A 17,318-nucleotide genomic window follows, 5' to 3' on the forward strand; every position below is an offset into this window, starting at 1 on the left:
ACACTGGGCACAGGCCTACATCAAACCAAAGAAAACCTAAGCAGCCTCGGAAGATTAGGCTTTGTTACTAAATTTCAATATATACCTAGTCATCTAGGTAAAGAAGGAAATGAAAAAGCAGACAAGATAGAAAAGCAAAAAGCCAAATGGAACCAGTGAAATCTCTAACTATAAGGGATACAACTAGATTATGACTAAAAACATTGCTTGAATTAAAGCCACCAAATTTATCCCCCTTTCCGACCAGCATACAATCAGTCTGGTTCAACTGCCCATGTTCAAATACAGCTAACTTCAACCACCACTCTCCTTCATACAAAATAAAGCAGCCAAATGGAGAAGTGGCCAATAGCCCATTTTGCAGGTACTGTAAAAACACAGAAGAAACCCCTGAGCATATACTGTTGAATTGTAAAATACTGGAAAGAAAACTGTCAATGGATCTAAATCTACAACACCCTATATAGTAGGTCAAAATACGCTGACTATATTGAATTAGATAAACCCTACTATGATGTTACCTCACATTATTAGCTAATAACTGATTTACATCTTTCCATATTCATCCACATTTTGAATATTAATAAGCAGTGTTTACAACAAGGCGGTTTACTATAACAGTAACATAATTTTTACAACAAGAGAAACTATGTAGTAAGGGATTATCTCATTCAGTAAAAATTGAATTCTCCCAAGAAGAAGTGTATGAACTTATCATGAGAAAAGAAGAACAAATTAAAGATTTGGATCTATTGTCAACCCAGCCCAGAAAGAAGAGGGGTCAATGATCTGATTTTCAGGACACTTGCCTTGACTGTCTACAGTTGATTGATTTAATTTAATATAACAATGGACCTTGTTTATTTCAAAATCTGAAAGGTTTTTTTCTAAATAACAAAACTATAGGATAACTTCCATAGTCGCTGTCTGTTAAAGCTAATGTCTCATGTTTAATTATCAATTTTGTGGTCAAGATTTGTAGACTATTGGCCAAGATTGATAATTCTGAAAATTAGTAGTGGTCAAGATTAAAGTCTCAGCTGCCAGGTAAAGGACATACTGCATTCTAATCAGAGATACAGATCAGATTAGGCACTGGCTAATCACTAGGAGTCTTACCCTATAGGCCTAGGCTACAGCAACAGTAACAAAGAAATCAGACATCAAAGCAAGGGTAACTCTTCTACTTATCCTGCTCCTGTACTTATATATCTCTTTCTGATATTTTCATTAGTATTATATGGTACTTTATTACATATTAGCTATTAGCCTATATTATATATAACTAATTTCTCTAGTATTTAACTATAGGCTAACACATTGGGGAAAATGAATAAAAGTGAGTCTGAAACAAGATTGATTGCTTCAGGTTTGCTTATGTCACAAGCTGATGCTCATCACTGCTAAAAATGGGGGTGCAAACCAGTCATGTACACTAGCTATTTTTCTGTGGCATGTACCCAATTTGCTGGTAGCCAATGCATTGAGGTACACACCTCAATGGATTGGGTCCCCCCCCCCATACCCGTTAGGGATTAATTGTTTTATGTATAAACCTCAACATATAATATACTCCTTCACCACTGTAGTAGTATACCACAGGATCTGTACCTCAGAATTTGATACCTACATCTAACCTAGTGTACTACTCCATATATAGCATAGCAGGACCTACTCCATATATAGCGTAGTAGGATCTATGCCATGTTTAATGTAGTACTGATTGTGGGGTGTAGCACTCAAATTCTTAGGTACAGATCCTGTGGTGTACTACTGCAGGGGTGAAGTAGTACATTATGTTGATGGTAGTACATAAAACAATTAATATCCCCAACTGCCCCATAACGATTTTCACTTTTGCATGTGTTATGAGAAAACCAATGACCAATTTGCTTCTTCCTTTGAGCATATTTAAACTGATGTGATGCAAAGAAAACCTCAAATATAAATAAATGTATTTTCTCAGAATAGGCCTAGACAAAAAGTGAAAATGGGTTGGGGGTACCCAACATATTGGGGGCAGTACCCAATGCATTGGGGTGTGTACCCAGTCGGCTAGGCTGTGTACCCAATCTGTTTGTACAGAGATACAAACCACAGAAAATAGCTAGAGCGTACATGACGACTCCTGGACGACTCACATGAACTGAACAGTTAAACAAGATCTGTAGATGTTACAGACATGCCTGTTATGAGTTTGATTCCTGGCGTTATTCTATACTAATAAATAACAGCTAATATATTGTACCTTCAGCTGTAGTTCAACCCCATGACTTAATGGCTAATGCTTTTTATGCTATTGTTACGAAGCACCGTGTCTCTTAGGATTTGAAAACTTCACCGCACTGCCGCGGTTAGATTCGTATTTTGACCATAGAGTTAAAACGTGATTTTGACCTTTCGTGAGCATTCGTTCGTTCGAGAATCGGAAGAATTGCCAAAAAATATAAATTCTTTCCGAAAAAGTAAATCACGCCAAGAAATAAGCCAGCTCAAAATAAAAATAGCCAAGTTTTAAGCCACAAGCCAGTTCCAAAAAATTTTTCGCCAGTCGCCAACAAAATAAGCCAGTTTGGCGTAAAATAAGCCAATCTGGCCACACTGGCTGTGGGGGAGTTGTCATCCTCAAAGACCTAATTTCCAGACCTTAAAACTACGTTTAATAAAATGGCTGTCTCAAAATTTTGATTGGATATGTTTGGGGAAAAGGTGAGCATGAGAGGGGGGGGGTTAGTTTCCTTCAAATCACTTTCGACTATTAAAAAGGGCACTAGCCCTTTGAATTTCCAATCGAATGAGCCTTTTTCGAAATTTCTACGACAACGCCTTCTATAAAAACCTTAATTGCCCCCAGGGTATAACTTAAAACCCTTGCCTTGAGGGTTGTGGGGGAGTTTCCTCCTCAAAAACATATTTTCTATTGGAAAATCAACTACGTTGAACAAAATGGCTATCTCAAAATATTGATTGGATGTGTATGGGGGAATGATGGGCGTGGGGTGGGGGCTAGTTGCCCTCCAATCACTTTCGACTATTCAAAAGGGCACTAGCCCTTTGAATTTCCAATCGAAGGAGCCTTTTTTTGAAGCTTCTACGGCAACGCCTTCTACGAAAACCTTATACGCCTCCAGGGCATAACTTAAAACCCTTGCCCTGAGGGTCGTGGGGGAGTGTCCTCCTTAAAATATATTTTATACCTGGAAATCAACTACTCTGAACAAAATGGCTATCTCAAAACTTTGATTGGATGTGTTTGGGGGAATGATGGGCGTGGGGGGGGGGCGAGTTGCCCTCCAATCATTTTCGACTATTAAAAAGGGCACTAGCCCTTTGAATTTCCAATCGAGAGAGCCTTTTTTGAAGTTTCTACGACAACGCCTTCTACAAAAACCTTATATGCCCCTAGGGCATAACTTAAAACCCTTTCCCTGAGGGTTGGGGGGGGCAGTGTCCTCCTTAAAATATATTTTATATCTGGAAATCAACTACGCTGAAAAAATGGCTATCTCAAAATTTTTATTGGATGTGTTTGGGGGAATGATGGGCATAGGGGGGGGGGGCTAGTTGCCCTCCAATCACTTTTGAATATTAAAAAGGGCACTAGCCCTATGAATTTCTAATCGAATGAGCCTTTTTTGAAATTTCTACGACAACGCCTTCTATATAAACCTTACTCCCCAGGACATAACTTAATACCCTTGCCCTGAGGGTTGTGGGGGATTGTCCTCCTCAAAAACATATTTTCTATCTGAAAATCAACTACGCTGAACAAAATAGTTATCTCAAAATTTTGATTGGATGTGTTTGGGGGAATTATGGGCGTGGGAGGGGGGCTAGTTGCCCTCCAATCACTTTTAAAAACCTTATATGCCCCAAGGGCATAACTTAAAACCCTTGCTCTGAGGGTTTTGGGGAATTGTCCTTCTCAAAAATATATTTACTATCAGGAAATCAACTACGCTGAACAAAATGGCTATCTCAAAATTTTGATTGGATGTGTTTGGGGGAAAGATGGGCGTGGGGGGGGGGGTGGCTAGTTGCACTCCAATCACTTTCGACTATTAAAAAGAACAGTAGCCCCTTAATTTTCAATCGAATGACCCTGTTTTGAAGTTTCTACGACAACGTCTTCTATATAAACCTTATATGCCCCCAGGGCATAACTTAAAACCCTTGCCCTGAGGGTTGTGGGGGAGTGTCCTCCTCAAAAATATATTTTGTATGAGGAAATCAAATACACTCAACAAAATGGCTATCTAAAAAGTTTGATTGGATCTGTGAGGGCGAATGATGGGCGTGGGGGGGGGGCGAGTTGCCCTCCAATCACTTTCGACTATTAAAAAGGGCACTAGAAATCTCAATTTCTAATCGAATGAGCCCCTTTTGAAGTTTCTACGACGACTCCTTCCATATGAAGTGCCCCTGGGAAAAAAAAATAATAATAATAAAACATTGGAGCCGTATGGCCTTTACTATAGGCAACACTACAGCGTTGCCTCTGATTGCGCTGCCTATGATCAGCGCTTGACTAGATGTATATACTTGGGTCACCCCTTAACCCACATGTGAGAAGTTATACAACATTAGGAAGTAATTACCAGTAATTACGAAGTAACAACTGAAGGATAAGAGGGAGGAGGAGTAAATAGGTAATCTTCCCCCTCTCCAGGATTGGTCCAAGAACTACCCCCAAAGAAATTGTTAATCCAAAGCACCTTTCCATAATTAAACCCTCCCCTTTCCCCAGGAAAACTCTTCTTACCCGCCCACTTACATCTGCGAAAGGTATTTGGAATACACTGGCATTTATGGAACCATAATTATAATCGCTTAGAATCATAACCATTTATAAGACGTACAAAGTTTTGACTCTGATTGAACTTCTATGTTTACCGTCTGAAATGCATGACGGTTTTTTTTGTAGCTCTTTTACATACAATAAATTTCAAAGAGTTGGAATAAAAGACATACCTAAGAACGAACACAAAGTTACTAACCAATTACGGTGAACCTTAATTGTATATGATGGATGGTTTCATTAAGATTCTCATTGCCAAAAGCTACATTTTCCTCAAATGCGTTTTTGACTTTAATAGAGAAATAAAGGAGAAAATCAAACTTGCACTTTAACGGAAACGTCATCGCATTGGAGTGATATAAAATTACTAGCAAAGTAAAATGCTGCATAATTAGCTGCTATATTCAAAAACGGTTTAGCCAAAAATCGTGCTGATTGACACAAGTTCAAGTACATTAGTAAGAGTACTTGTGATGCACAAACATTGACATTCGTCCAATTGCAAAATTGTCATTTACTAATTTCACGTTCTCGCTGTTGATTTATTCCATGGGATAAACCAAATCGAAAAGAGAAAACTTTGACTGTAACCACTTTATTTACAGAGGACCACTAGTTTACTCTGGTTAATGGATTCCAGTCACGGATTCTTTCGTAAAAGTTTGATCCTATACACTAGTTCAAAAACAATATTGGTCTAAAAAACATATATACAAAAGCATTGTAACAAAAAATATACAATTCTTTCTCTGGCTATATCTAAGTCTCTTCGTCAACATCAAATGAGAGAGTTGGCTTTTTCTTGCTTTCTTTGGTACCTTTTTTGCTGTGATCATCTTTGTTATCAGGGGTTTCTTCAACCTTCCTTTTGTTTGTTGGTTTGCGAAACCTTATTTTCCCTTCGGCTGTTGTATAATCTAAAGTAAAACAAATAAATCTATAAGATAATAAGTGGACATAAGTATATGGTGATGGGTGACCCCAACAAACACATTTTAACATGTCAGATGATTTTTTAAGGTATGTGTATGGGGTCGAAAAGTCTTAAAAGGTGCATTTTAGAACATTACAACCCTTTTTTCGGAGTTCTTCAGACTAATCTTATTACCACTTTGAACAAATCTGGCACAATGACGGTACAAATTCATCAATCTCAAAACGAAACGTTAATCAAAATGAGGGATTATTCGTGGTAAGAAAAAAGCTGCAAATGTTTGCACCGAAGCCCTCTGCCAAGAACAGGAGACAAAACAAAAGAAAAGAATAATATGATTTTAAGGAAAGGATATGAAATAGGAACGAATAACAAAATAAAGCACCAGAAAAATATGATGCATAATTGAAACACGATTTCTGGAAACCAATAATACATATAACTTACAGACAAAAATTGCCGCAAGTTTAGAAACTAATTCTCACTGAGAAAACGAACATGTAACTTTTGTGATTAAAAATCCCAATTGTTGGGGCCAAGGCTTCATTTTGTGCCTTATTAGAGAGAGGGAGAGGTTAAGGGAAAGAATAACCTGAAGTTACAACCTGGAGAAGAATACCCCTCCAATCTCCAACATGGACAAAGCCTCAAGACGCCTCCCAACTTCTGAGAGGCAAACTCTAGAATCAAATATAAGATGTTATCTAACATCCTCTGTTCTTTAAGAGATATATTCCTTAAAAGGTACGTACATATAAGTAAAAAAAAGTCAGATCTTAATTCTTCAAGCACAAAACAAGGAATGAAATCTCACACAGCGAAATCGGGTGCCGCACTCATTCTTGAGGTAAGGAAGTGGCAGGGAGCAATTAACAGTGTTGCAATGACCATCTAATTGTGCGCACACCACCCCACCCCTTAAGTCAATTGCCCACAAAACCACACCACTTCTCATCACTAAAAGAAAAACGAATAAGTAACTTCAAAAATTATAACCACTCCATCACTATTTTCTTGATTTTTCCTATTCTTCTTGTCTAATAGGCTTGCCAATTGCCATGGTTACTTCGCACGGGTCCCTATCTGTTAAAAAACAACTATCATCAGAAGCATTCCTGAATAGGAGCCGTTCTGAGTTATTCTTGTTCTCAAAGTTTTTCATTCAATTGTCATGAAGAAACGGAGCTCTGGGGCATGGAGCGCAACCAGGGATTACTGAAGGTTAAGCTCTAGCAGATAATTAACCTCCACCCTTGGAGGCGATTTCAAGTCGGATAAAAAATACAATTTTCCATGTGGCAAGTTTAAAATTAATAATGGGAACTACAGATGAGTTCCAACATCCAAGGTACAGACATATAGGAAACAAATGCCACTAACACCTGAGGTTGAGAATAGGGTAAATAGCTCCAAGGTACAGTGTGGGGAGCCTTCGGCCCAAGCAGTTTGCAATCGCTTCGCCCCGGCAGTGCTGGTTGAATCTCCGGTTGAATCGCTTTTTCAACCGGTTGATGATGATCCGTCTGGATATAATTTTTGTGAAACTAGTGATTTCCGATTTCCTGTCCCGACAACTGTTTCAGATTTCATAAGCATTTTTTTTTTTGAGATTCTAGATATTTATAACTGTGGCATGCTCTTCTTATATAATTTTTTTTTAAGGAGGAAATGGAATTAGGTTAGGGCTAGTTTTGGGCGATAATCTGATAAAACGATATATCGATATTTTTACTTTCGATAATCGATATATCGATTTTGATACTTCAGATCAGTTTTTTGCTCAGATTAACTCTTTGTTTTGACAAAGTTCAATAACAAAAATTGTAATTAAAGAATATTTTGCACAATTTTTCTAAACTATAATAAAATACAAAAAAAATGTGATTAGGCTAGATGAATCAATATCCTAAAAACCCAGATTTGGAATTACTCGGGCTCGGGATAAAGACAAACAAACTGCTGGCTATTATTGGTTATTCAAAATCAGTAACATGTCAATATTTTCCCCTGAGAATTGTTCTGTCTTTCAGTGATTACATTTTTTTTTTTTTTTTTTTTTTTTTTTTTTTTTTTTTTTTTTTTTTTTTAAGAGAAAGCATAGAGCAACATTAAAACTTGAGAGAACAGAAATTATTCCGTATATGAGGGGGTAACCCCTCCTCAATACTTCGGTATTCATGCCAAAGTTATTTGCATTTAAAAAAGTTCTTGCTCTAAATAAACCGCCCTTGTCTTTCAGGAGTTGTTCTTAACGAGTTGGGACAAAAGTCAAAAGTTAGCGTGAAGAGTGAGGTATTGAAGAAGGGACATCCTCCACCACACACGGGAAAATTTCTGTCCATTTTAAGTTTTAATGTTGCTCCTTATTCTTAGTTGAAAAAAATTGTTTTTTTTCAATTTCAGATGGTTTTTCAAATACTGCCGGAAAATATGCCTCTTCCCTCTATGCAAAATTCCATTTCCACGAAAATTACTCTTTGGAAAGTTCCCCCCACGTAAGATCCTCCTTTCCCCAGACAATTCCATCCCTGCTGAAAATTCCCGCCCAAAAATTTCTTGCGGACAATACCACCTGGAAAAATCTTTTTAGCCTAGGCTACTTTCATTTGAAAAAAGACTATTTTCTTGAATTTCTAGTCGCTTTTCCAATCATGCCGGAAATCCGGCATGATCCGCAAATCCATTTTCCACGGGAGTTTTCTCCCGTGGAAAACTCCCCATGGATAATTTCTCCTGCAGAAAATACCCCAATGGAAAAATCCCCAAAATAATTTCAACTTCTTTGAAAATTTTCCCCGGGTAATTTATCCAGAATTTCTCCGCAGGTGAAATTGAATTGGCAAAGAGAAAGTAAGTCAAATAAAAAGAATTCCGTAGAGGAATTCTGATAAATTCCCTAGTGTAAAGTTTCCCTTTAAAAGTTCCGATCCAGAGACTTCCCTCCCCACAGAAAATACTCCCCTTGGAAAATCTCACGAATAATCTTCCCCGAAAAATATATGTTCTTCCCAATAACAAAAAAATTCTTGAAGAATTAGGATAAACAGTCAAAATTTAGCGTAAAGAAAGGTTTTGAGGACAGGGCATCCCCCCTCATATACATAATATTTTTTTTAAGTTTTAATGTTGCTCTTTATTTTGAATTGAAAAATCACTTTTTTAAATTTCATTTCTGATCGTTTTTCAGATAATAATCTGCCTCTTCCCTCCATAGAAAATCCCACCCCCTTGTAAATTATCCTTGAAAAGTTCCTCTCGCATAAGATCCCCCTTCCCCCAGGAAATTCCATCCCCGCTGAAACTTACCCTTAAAAAATATCTTGCGGAAAATTCCACCTGAAAAATTCTTTTTAGCCTCCTTTCATTTGAAAATCTTGCTTTTCTTTTATTGTCTAATCGTTTTTCAAACCATACCGAAAATCCTCCCTCTGTGGAAATTATTCCTGTAAATTCTCTCCTCTTGTCCCAATAGAAAGTTTCTCTTTTGGAAAATTCTCTCGTGCCAACGTACCAATGGAAAGTTTCTCACGCGGAAACATCCCAAATGGAGAATTTTTCCCACGGAAAAATACCCCCAAAATTTCAACCCCTTTGGAAATTTTTCCCGGGCAATTTTCCCCGAATATATCCACATATAGAATTGAATTTACAAAAAGAAAGTAAGTCAAATAAAAGGAATTTCGTATAGGAATTCTGGTAAAATCCCAGTGTAAAGTTTCCCTTTGAAAGTTCATCCCCAGAACCCTCCCCGCGAAGAATTCTCCCCGAAAATATCTGTGTTTCGATAATAAATACTATATGTAAAAACTAGGCAACTTTCATTACTTATAATCCTTTCCCACGGACTGTGGGGGGTCATGTCTTTCCCAGAGGCATAGTCATTAGGCTTTTCAACTATACTGATCAAAATGGCTATCTCAAAGTTTTGATCGGATCACTTGGGGAAAAAGGAGCTTGGGAGGCAGGGGGGGGGTATAGTTGCCTCAAATCTTTTTGGTCACAAAATAGGGAACTAGAACTTAAATTTCCAGTCGAATAATTTTTGCAGATGGAAGCTAGAAACTATTATAAAAGGCTTCTCTGATATGCTAAATCTCATGGTGCCATTTTTATTAACATTTGTTGACTTTTAGTTTCCACCCTTACTCGAAAATCTTGCAAGTTTTTGATGGTTACATAAATCTTGATGAATTTTATATATCTGGAATCAGCATAAAAAGCCAATTCTTTTGATGCATCTGTGTTGTCAAAATTCCGTGCTTTAGAGTTTCAGTTGCTACTGGGCAGAGTCACTCCTTACTTACAGTCACTCCTTACTTACAGTTCAGTACCATGAACTGTTTGATTAACTGATCAGGCTTTGAATCCACTCTCAGAAGGTTCACTAGTGGCGGGCATGGACATTAATTTTATGACTACTTGATATAAGTATTCCTGAGACCCATATTACGACACTTATACGACTTGATTAGATCAGTTTCTCTTGTAACCCTACTGAAAGACTTTCTATTGAAAATCTGGAGAGGTGTGACAAATGCGGCTGCTGGTGAAGCCTGTCTTGCATTGACTAGTGAAACTTCTTTATTTATCCCCACAAACTGGCTTGATTCTGTAGTGGCTGAATCACAAGAACTGTCACGGTACTTGCATCTGTTAATGCATTTTCCAGCAAGTCCAAATTCATTTGAGAATATACAATTTCTTGAAACGTGGATAGAAGTATGTGGCAATCTTGACGAGTGTGATCTGAACAAGCCCTACAGGTCTAGAAGGCATTTTATCTAGCCAAGCCTTTCGGAGGTCCTCAGCAACATTTGGGAGTCCACCCTCACTAAACGCAGTTTGGGTTTGAGAACAAGCTCTGCCAATGGCTACAGCTATGTATGCTGTGAATCAGCAAGTATGAGTCAATAGATTGAAGAATTTATACTTCTTCTTCTCTGCCATGTGTAAAACAATTTTCTTTGTTGGATCTCTTCTGCTGGACGTTCACCGATAGACACCAGAAAATATTCGAAAATACCCAAATATCGTTTGGATATCGATATTTATGTTTCGATAGTCGATATAGATATTTGGTCCAATAGATCGATGTATCGATACCCATTTTCTTCCAACACTAGTTAGGACTAGTATCGTCCAAGGTAGAGATCTTGTGCCACGCGGAAGCACAGGCTCAATAAGTTTCTTGGTAAGACTGGTATTTCAACTGGTGAAGCCTTCCTAATGGCCGCAAGTTAATCCTTTTAGACTAGCAGAGTTACAAATGTTTCTATGCCATCTACAAGTAAGCAAGAATCTGCAAAAAGACTGGCAGTGATTAACCCTTTTATCTTCAGTTTTACACTGATCTACCCTCACTAAACGTAGTTTGGGTTTGAGAACGGGCTATGCCAATGGCTACAGCTATGTATGCTGTGTATCAGCATGTACGAGTCAATAGATTGAAGAAATTGTTCTTCTTCTTCTCGGTCATTTGTGAAACAATTTTCTTTGTTGGATCTCTTGTACTGGACGTTCACCGGTAAACACCAGAAAAAGCTAAAAACGTTCGAAAATACCCAAATATCGTTTGGATATCGATATTTATGTTTCGATAGTCGATATAGATATTTGGTCCAATAGATCGATGTATCGATACCCATTTTCTTCCAACACTAGTTAGGACTAGTATCGTCCAAGGTAGAGATCATGTGCCACGCGGAAGCACAGGCTCAATAAGTTTCTTGGTAAGACTGGTATTTCAACTGGTGAAGCCTTCCTAATGGCCGCAAGTTAATCCTTTTAGACTAGCAGAGTTACAAATGTTTCTATGCCATCTACAAGTAAGCAAGAATCTGCAAAAAGACTGGCAGTGATTAACCCTTTTATCTTCAGTTTTACACTGATTTCTTTACAAAAAGGTTTTCTCACTATTGCAGATATTACACGAAAGTTTGCTCCTACTTCATCTGTTGGACAGAACAACCATGGAGACAGTGTAGCAGTTTTTTTTTATTCTGCCAACTTACGATTTTTGGTTCTTGGGGAGGAGGGAGTTACCTTGAACACGCTTTGTTATTACTTCACGCTTTGGTAAGACAAACTATGGACACTTCATCGGCTAAATAATTATTTTTGATTTTCAGTACTTGGGGAGAGGGGGATCTTCTTAAATTAAATAAAACATAGCTGATTGCACTCCTTTTTTGTCTGCTACCTATGCTGAAAACTTCAAGAATATTGGTAAATTAGTTATTCTTTATAAGGATCTAGAGAAAGGCAGACGCTAATTCTAATTATTTAAATATCCTCTTTTCTATTCAAACAGAGATAGCTTTTGGAAGTTCTTCTCCAGTTTTTTGTTTATCTATGTTTCCTTCCTCTTTATACTGTTTTTGAATGTTTCTGTATATTTGAATTGCTATATTCTTTTTATTTAAGATTAAACTTAAGCCTATATAATCATCAAAATTGTGTGAACATGTTAACACCAGTTGAAAATGCAATTTATTTTTGAAACATAGCTGCAAACTCTGACAAAGGAGATATTGCGGTTTCCACTAGGTCTGCACAGGCACTGAAACTCGACGAGATCTTGTAACAGCACGTAAACTGTATAAAACTCAGACGATTAGGTCCTATATACCAAACTAGATGTGTCGTTGGTACATTATGTACAATCAGATGCAATAATTACCTGTTATCATCAAAAGCATACTGCTCAGACATGTTATACAGCGCCCAGGCAAGTACCTGATTCACCAGTCATTCCGATTTATGCCCCCTTCCCACTGGGAGAAACACCAAGGAGGTCAAACTGAATTCTGGTACGCCACGATAAAGGAAGACCACAAGCCTTAGGGTGTAAAATGAATACAAATGGGACAAACCAGGGTTGGAAAGCATCTGCCCCAAAACAAAAAGAATTCAAAATTCGAAACATGTGTGCTGAACTTTATCTCATTGGTTTTTAACAAGAAACAACAACTATTGGTACCAGTGGGTTCATCGGTTGTCCCTATTACAACTGACAAGTATATCCAACGATACCCCTACGGTAAAGAGGGGACTTTAAGGGTAAGATTCTTTCCAATTTCTACTAATTTCCAACTGCTGCTACTCAGCATCTGCTTGCTTCCTGCATTTTGCTTGGTTTCTGTATTCTGCTGTGCTTTGCTCATATTGTCTCTTTGAAATGTCTACCAGGAGCCAATCTGCTGCTACTAATTCTAGGCCTGCTAACCCAAGTAATCCTGCCATTACTACGCCTGAGATTCAGACAGATATTACTAATTTGAAGAAGATGGCAAAGTCCATTGAAGAAAATGTCGTTAAATCCCTGCTTACTACTGTTACAAAGAGCATTGAGTCACAAGTTCAATACCTTGGTCTGCCTATGAAAGGTGACAAAGTTGACCTTAATTTGGCAGTAAAGGACCTGAAGTCAGGCTTCATCCAGGAAGACATTAAACAGATGGTCAGTAAACAGCTTGAAGATATGGATTTTTCTGGTAAAATTGTAAACATTGAAAAAAAGTTTGCTGATCATGTTACTGCTCCAACTGATCAAATTAAGCAGCAAGAATTAAAAAATCAACTCATTGTATTGGGATTACCTGAGGATAGTACATTTCACAACCCTGAGCCTAAGTTTTTGTCACTTTACCAAGATAAGTTTCCTGGCATTAGTCTTTTGAACAGTGATATTGCGTTTTTGAAACGTATTGGAAAACGAGTTGGTAATAAAAATCGAAAAGTTATTATTGAGTTCTGCAACCTGAGAGAAGGTTTCTTGCTTGTCAAAAATAAAAAGGACCTGAAAGGATCTGGTGTGGTCATTAATGAGCCTTTGACTAAACCTAGGCTTACCTTACTTTCACAAGCTAAAGCTCATTGTGGCAGGAATAATGCATGGGCTGTGAATGGTGATATTTTTGTTAAAAGCGGAAGTAGGGTACTCAAAATATCATCCATTGGTGACGTTAATGCCCTTCCTGTTTTGCAAGAATCTTTTGCCAATATTGTTTCAGAATGACTAGTGCTGCTTAACATAACTCTTCTCTTTGCAACAAAATGTCATCTACTTAGTTATTTTTTTGCCATCTTTCCTTTTTTTTGCTTTGACTTGTTCTTTTTCCCTTGCCGTAAAAATTATTACATGCAGTTTGTTTTTTTAACTTATTTTCAATGCTGTATTCTTCCTGTCTACATTAATTTAGCTTTATCTGTTTCACCACTTTTCCTAATATTGGATAATGAAAATGGATGATACACAGGATTCTTTTTGTTTCCTAACTAAACTTTCTCTTCTAGATTCAGTGTGTTTTGATTCACCTTTTGTTTCTAGTGATGATAGTGAAAATGATCCTCTGTTAAAATCTCTTCATCAGTCTGATTGTTGTTACCATTCTTATCAACATTACTTTGAAAAAGTGCTGCCCTCAATGTCTTCTGTTAAAAACTTTAATGTGTTTACTTTGAATGTGCAAGGTTTAAGGTACAAAAGGGATAATGTTCTGCAATATATTGGTGGTATTAATTGCCCTTATGATGTAGTAGGTTTCACAGAGACCTGGCTGTCTTCAAGTGATGATATGTCTGTTTTCACATACCAGGTTTCACTGCATGCCGCTCAGCTAGATCTCTAACTAAGTGCTCTGGTGGTATACCCCTTTTTGTCAGAAGCAATCTTAATGTTGTGAGACGTTCAGATCTTGAGAAGATTTTTGACCCAGTCATAAATAATAGAAGTGTGTATGCTTTGATTGTTGACCTGTCATGTGATACAGTAAGTTGTGACACTATTTGTTTATTTTATAAGCCCCCACCTTTCCCAGTTACGAAATTTTCTGAATTAATTGATAAAATGTACTCAGTTGATAAGCTTGCTTCAAGAAATGTTTTTATGCTTGGAGACTTTAACTGCAATTTATTGAAAATTGGGTGCGATAATGAGTCTGGCCGTTTTTTTTTATCTATTTCTTCCTCTCGCCTTCTTCTTTGTATTTTCTTTCCTACTCGCGTCGGTCAATTTATAAATTCTACCACACTGATTGACAACAGTTTTACGCCTTCTAAAAACTATGTTACATTTTCCTCTGGTATTATTTTATGTGATTTTTCTGGCCAATTTTCAACTTATAGTGCTGTTCCCAAATTAAAAATTCTGAGCCATGAAGATACCAGAGGTGAGTTTTATTCGAGAATTTATAGTCAGAGCAATGTTCATAACCTTATGTCTGATCTTAGTGCTAGTGATTGGTGTTCAGTAATGAATTCTGATGATGTTAATAGGGCTTCAGCCTCATTAATAAGTCGGCTGACAACATTAATTGAAAAAAAATTCCCTCTAGTAAAATCTTCAAGTAAATATAAACCCAAGATAACTTGGATGTCTCCTAGTCTTGTGAGATCAGCAATGCGGAAGTCAGAGCCTTTTAAGCTGGCTTGCAATAGCCTTGAACCTGATTATTTATCAAACTATAAGTATTATAAGAATTTATTAACATCAACAATTAGACTAGCTAAGAATAATCATTTTTTGTTGAAAATTCAGGAATGTACAGGTAATTTACAGACAGTTTGGAGTGTAGTTAATGAAGCTTTATCTCGTAGGAAACAATCAAAGAAACAGCCTTCAAGAATGCAGCTAGTTCAACTATTGAAAAAGCAGCTGTACCTAGTGCCTTCAACTCTTACTTTACCACCCTACAAACTGTTAAGACCCCCTCCTTTCCTAAACTAGGCAAATCTTCACCAGCTGAGAGAAGTATTTTTCTAACTCCTTGTTTAAGCATAGGGTTCTGTGATTTTATTTCTTCTTTCAGAAGTAGTAATACAGCTGATGTGCTTGAACTAACAAACCATGTTCTTAAGTCTGTTGCTTTTTATACTGATGAACCTCTTATCCATATTTGGTTAATATAAAGGGTTAAAAAGTTCAATTCACCTGATGGCTGGTGGAAAAATCCGGAAGTAAGGTTACAGTTAATCAACGATGTCACTGAATTAACTGAATTTAATGCAGAAAGGCATAAACCAAATAGGTGTTAACAGGTTGAACTCTGGTTGAAGACTGCACTTCTATCTGGAACGATCTTCTTGGAGATATTATCTGCACATCCCTCTGTTGACTCCGTTTTATTTTGCATGGGCCATGTGCATGTGAAGGGCCAAAGCCGCCGCTGTGTGACACTGCTTCCTCAGAAACAGAATCTCTGAAACCCAAAAGCCGAGCCCCCTTCATTCAATTAATAAAATTAGCTCGCCAGCGCATACTCATCCTTTTTTATCCCAAATCCACCCTGCTCACTCAAAAAACTTCCACTGTTACCACCCAGAAAAAAAAACCATATTACCAGCAAAATCGCTTCCCTCGTAACACTCCAGTTAACCCCTCCCACGTTGAACCCCCTGAAAATACCACCGGCTTATTTCCCTCCCTTATTTTCCCGCCTCCGACCCATGGGTTTAATCCCTTGTGCCCACCCTACCAGGGTGACTCTGGTCTGAGACCTTTTGCATTTAATAATTGTTGTTCTCACTATCCAAGTTTAGCCCCCGTCAAGAAGTCCACTAGAACCCCTGACCGCATCTGTGATATAAAAAAGTAAAGTGTAAAAACTGTACCTTCACAAGTCGTTTTTGATTCCCCAAACTTTTCTTGAGCAACGCTGAAAGCCTTAACTTTGAAAAACTTAATGAATTAGACACCCTTTCTAAAATATATAGTTTAGATGTAATCGCTATTACTGAAGTTCAAGCTCAAAATTTGCACATGTTAAAGATTAACAATTTTTCTCAATTTATTAAACTGAGACCTGAAAACCACCCTCTGGGTAAGAAAGGTGGCGGAATTCTGTTCTTTATCCGTAATGATTTATATCCAAGTGAAATCCCAATTCCTTGTCTTAATCCCTTTGATGAAGTTATGTGGGTGTGTGTTCGACCTAAAGTCTTGCCGCGTCCTTTTAATTTAATTGTCCTTTGTTGTTTTTATTACTCCCCTAATCACAGATCCGCTGACAAAATAAATTTTATTGAAAAATTTCATGCAAGTGCTGACTTTATGCTATCTAAATACCCAAATGCAGGAATTTTCCTGATGGGTGACGCAAACGATATAAGACTTGATTCTACATGTAACGCTTTTAATTTAAAACAGGTCGTTAATGTCCCTACTACCAAAGGCAATACTACTCTTTATTTAATTTGCACTAATCTTTTGAAGTTTTACAAACCCGTCTCCACTCTGCCCCCCCCCCCCTCGGGAGTAGTTACCACTTTAGGCTTTTCCTATATCCGCTGGCTAAAGTTAAACAGTCGTTTTATATAACAGAAACCGCCTATAAACCGCTCACTGACTCAGGACTTTTCAGTTTTGGCTCCTGGATTACTACTGAAAATTGGTCCACTGTGTATCAAACAACTGACGTTGACTGCATGGCTTTGTCCCTCCAAAATCTATTGAGGAGTAATTATGAATTCCACTTCCCTGAGAAAAAATTTAAAACGTGTTCTACAGATAAGCCTTATGTTACTGAGTCATTTAAAAAACGTATAAGAAAAAAATCAACTTTTTCAAAGCAGGTCCCATTACTGAGG

General features: G+C 37.5%; 1 protein-coding gene across 1 annotated transcript in view; it reads right to left on the minus strand.

Moving 5' to 3' along the window:
* Positions 1–5,499: 5,499 nt before the first annotated feature.
* Positions 5,500–17,318, minus strand: part of LOC148946178 (uncharacterized protein KIAA1143 homolog) — a 40,239-nt gene continuing 28,420 nt past the window's right edge. Inside the window, exon 3 of the mRNA XM_089098257.1 lies at positions 5,500–5,715. Coding sequence (XP_088954383.1) covers positions 5,558–5,715 — 158 coding nt within the window. The 3' untranslated portion in view covers positions 5,500–5,557. The remainder of the gene's footprint in view (positions 5,716–17,318) is intronic.

This window comes from Artemia sp. Qi Xiang Cuo, chromosome 12, assembly GCF_049724085.1.
Source record: "Artemia sp. Qi Xiang Cuo chromosome 12, ASM4972408v1, whole genome shotgun sequence".
Lineage (NCBI taxonomy): Eukaryota > Metazoa > Arthropoda > Branchiopoda > Anostraca > Artemiidae > Artemia > Artemia sp. Qi Xiang Cuo.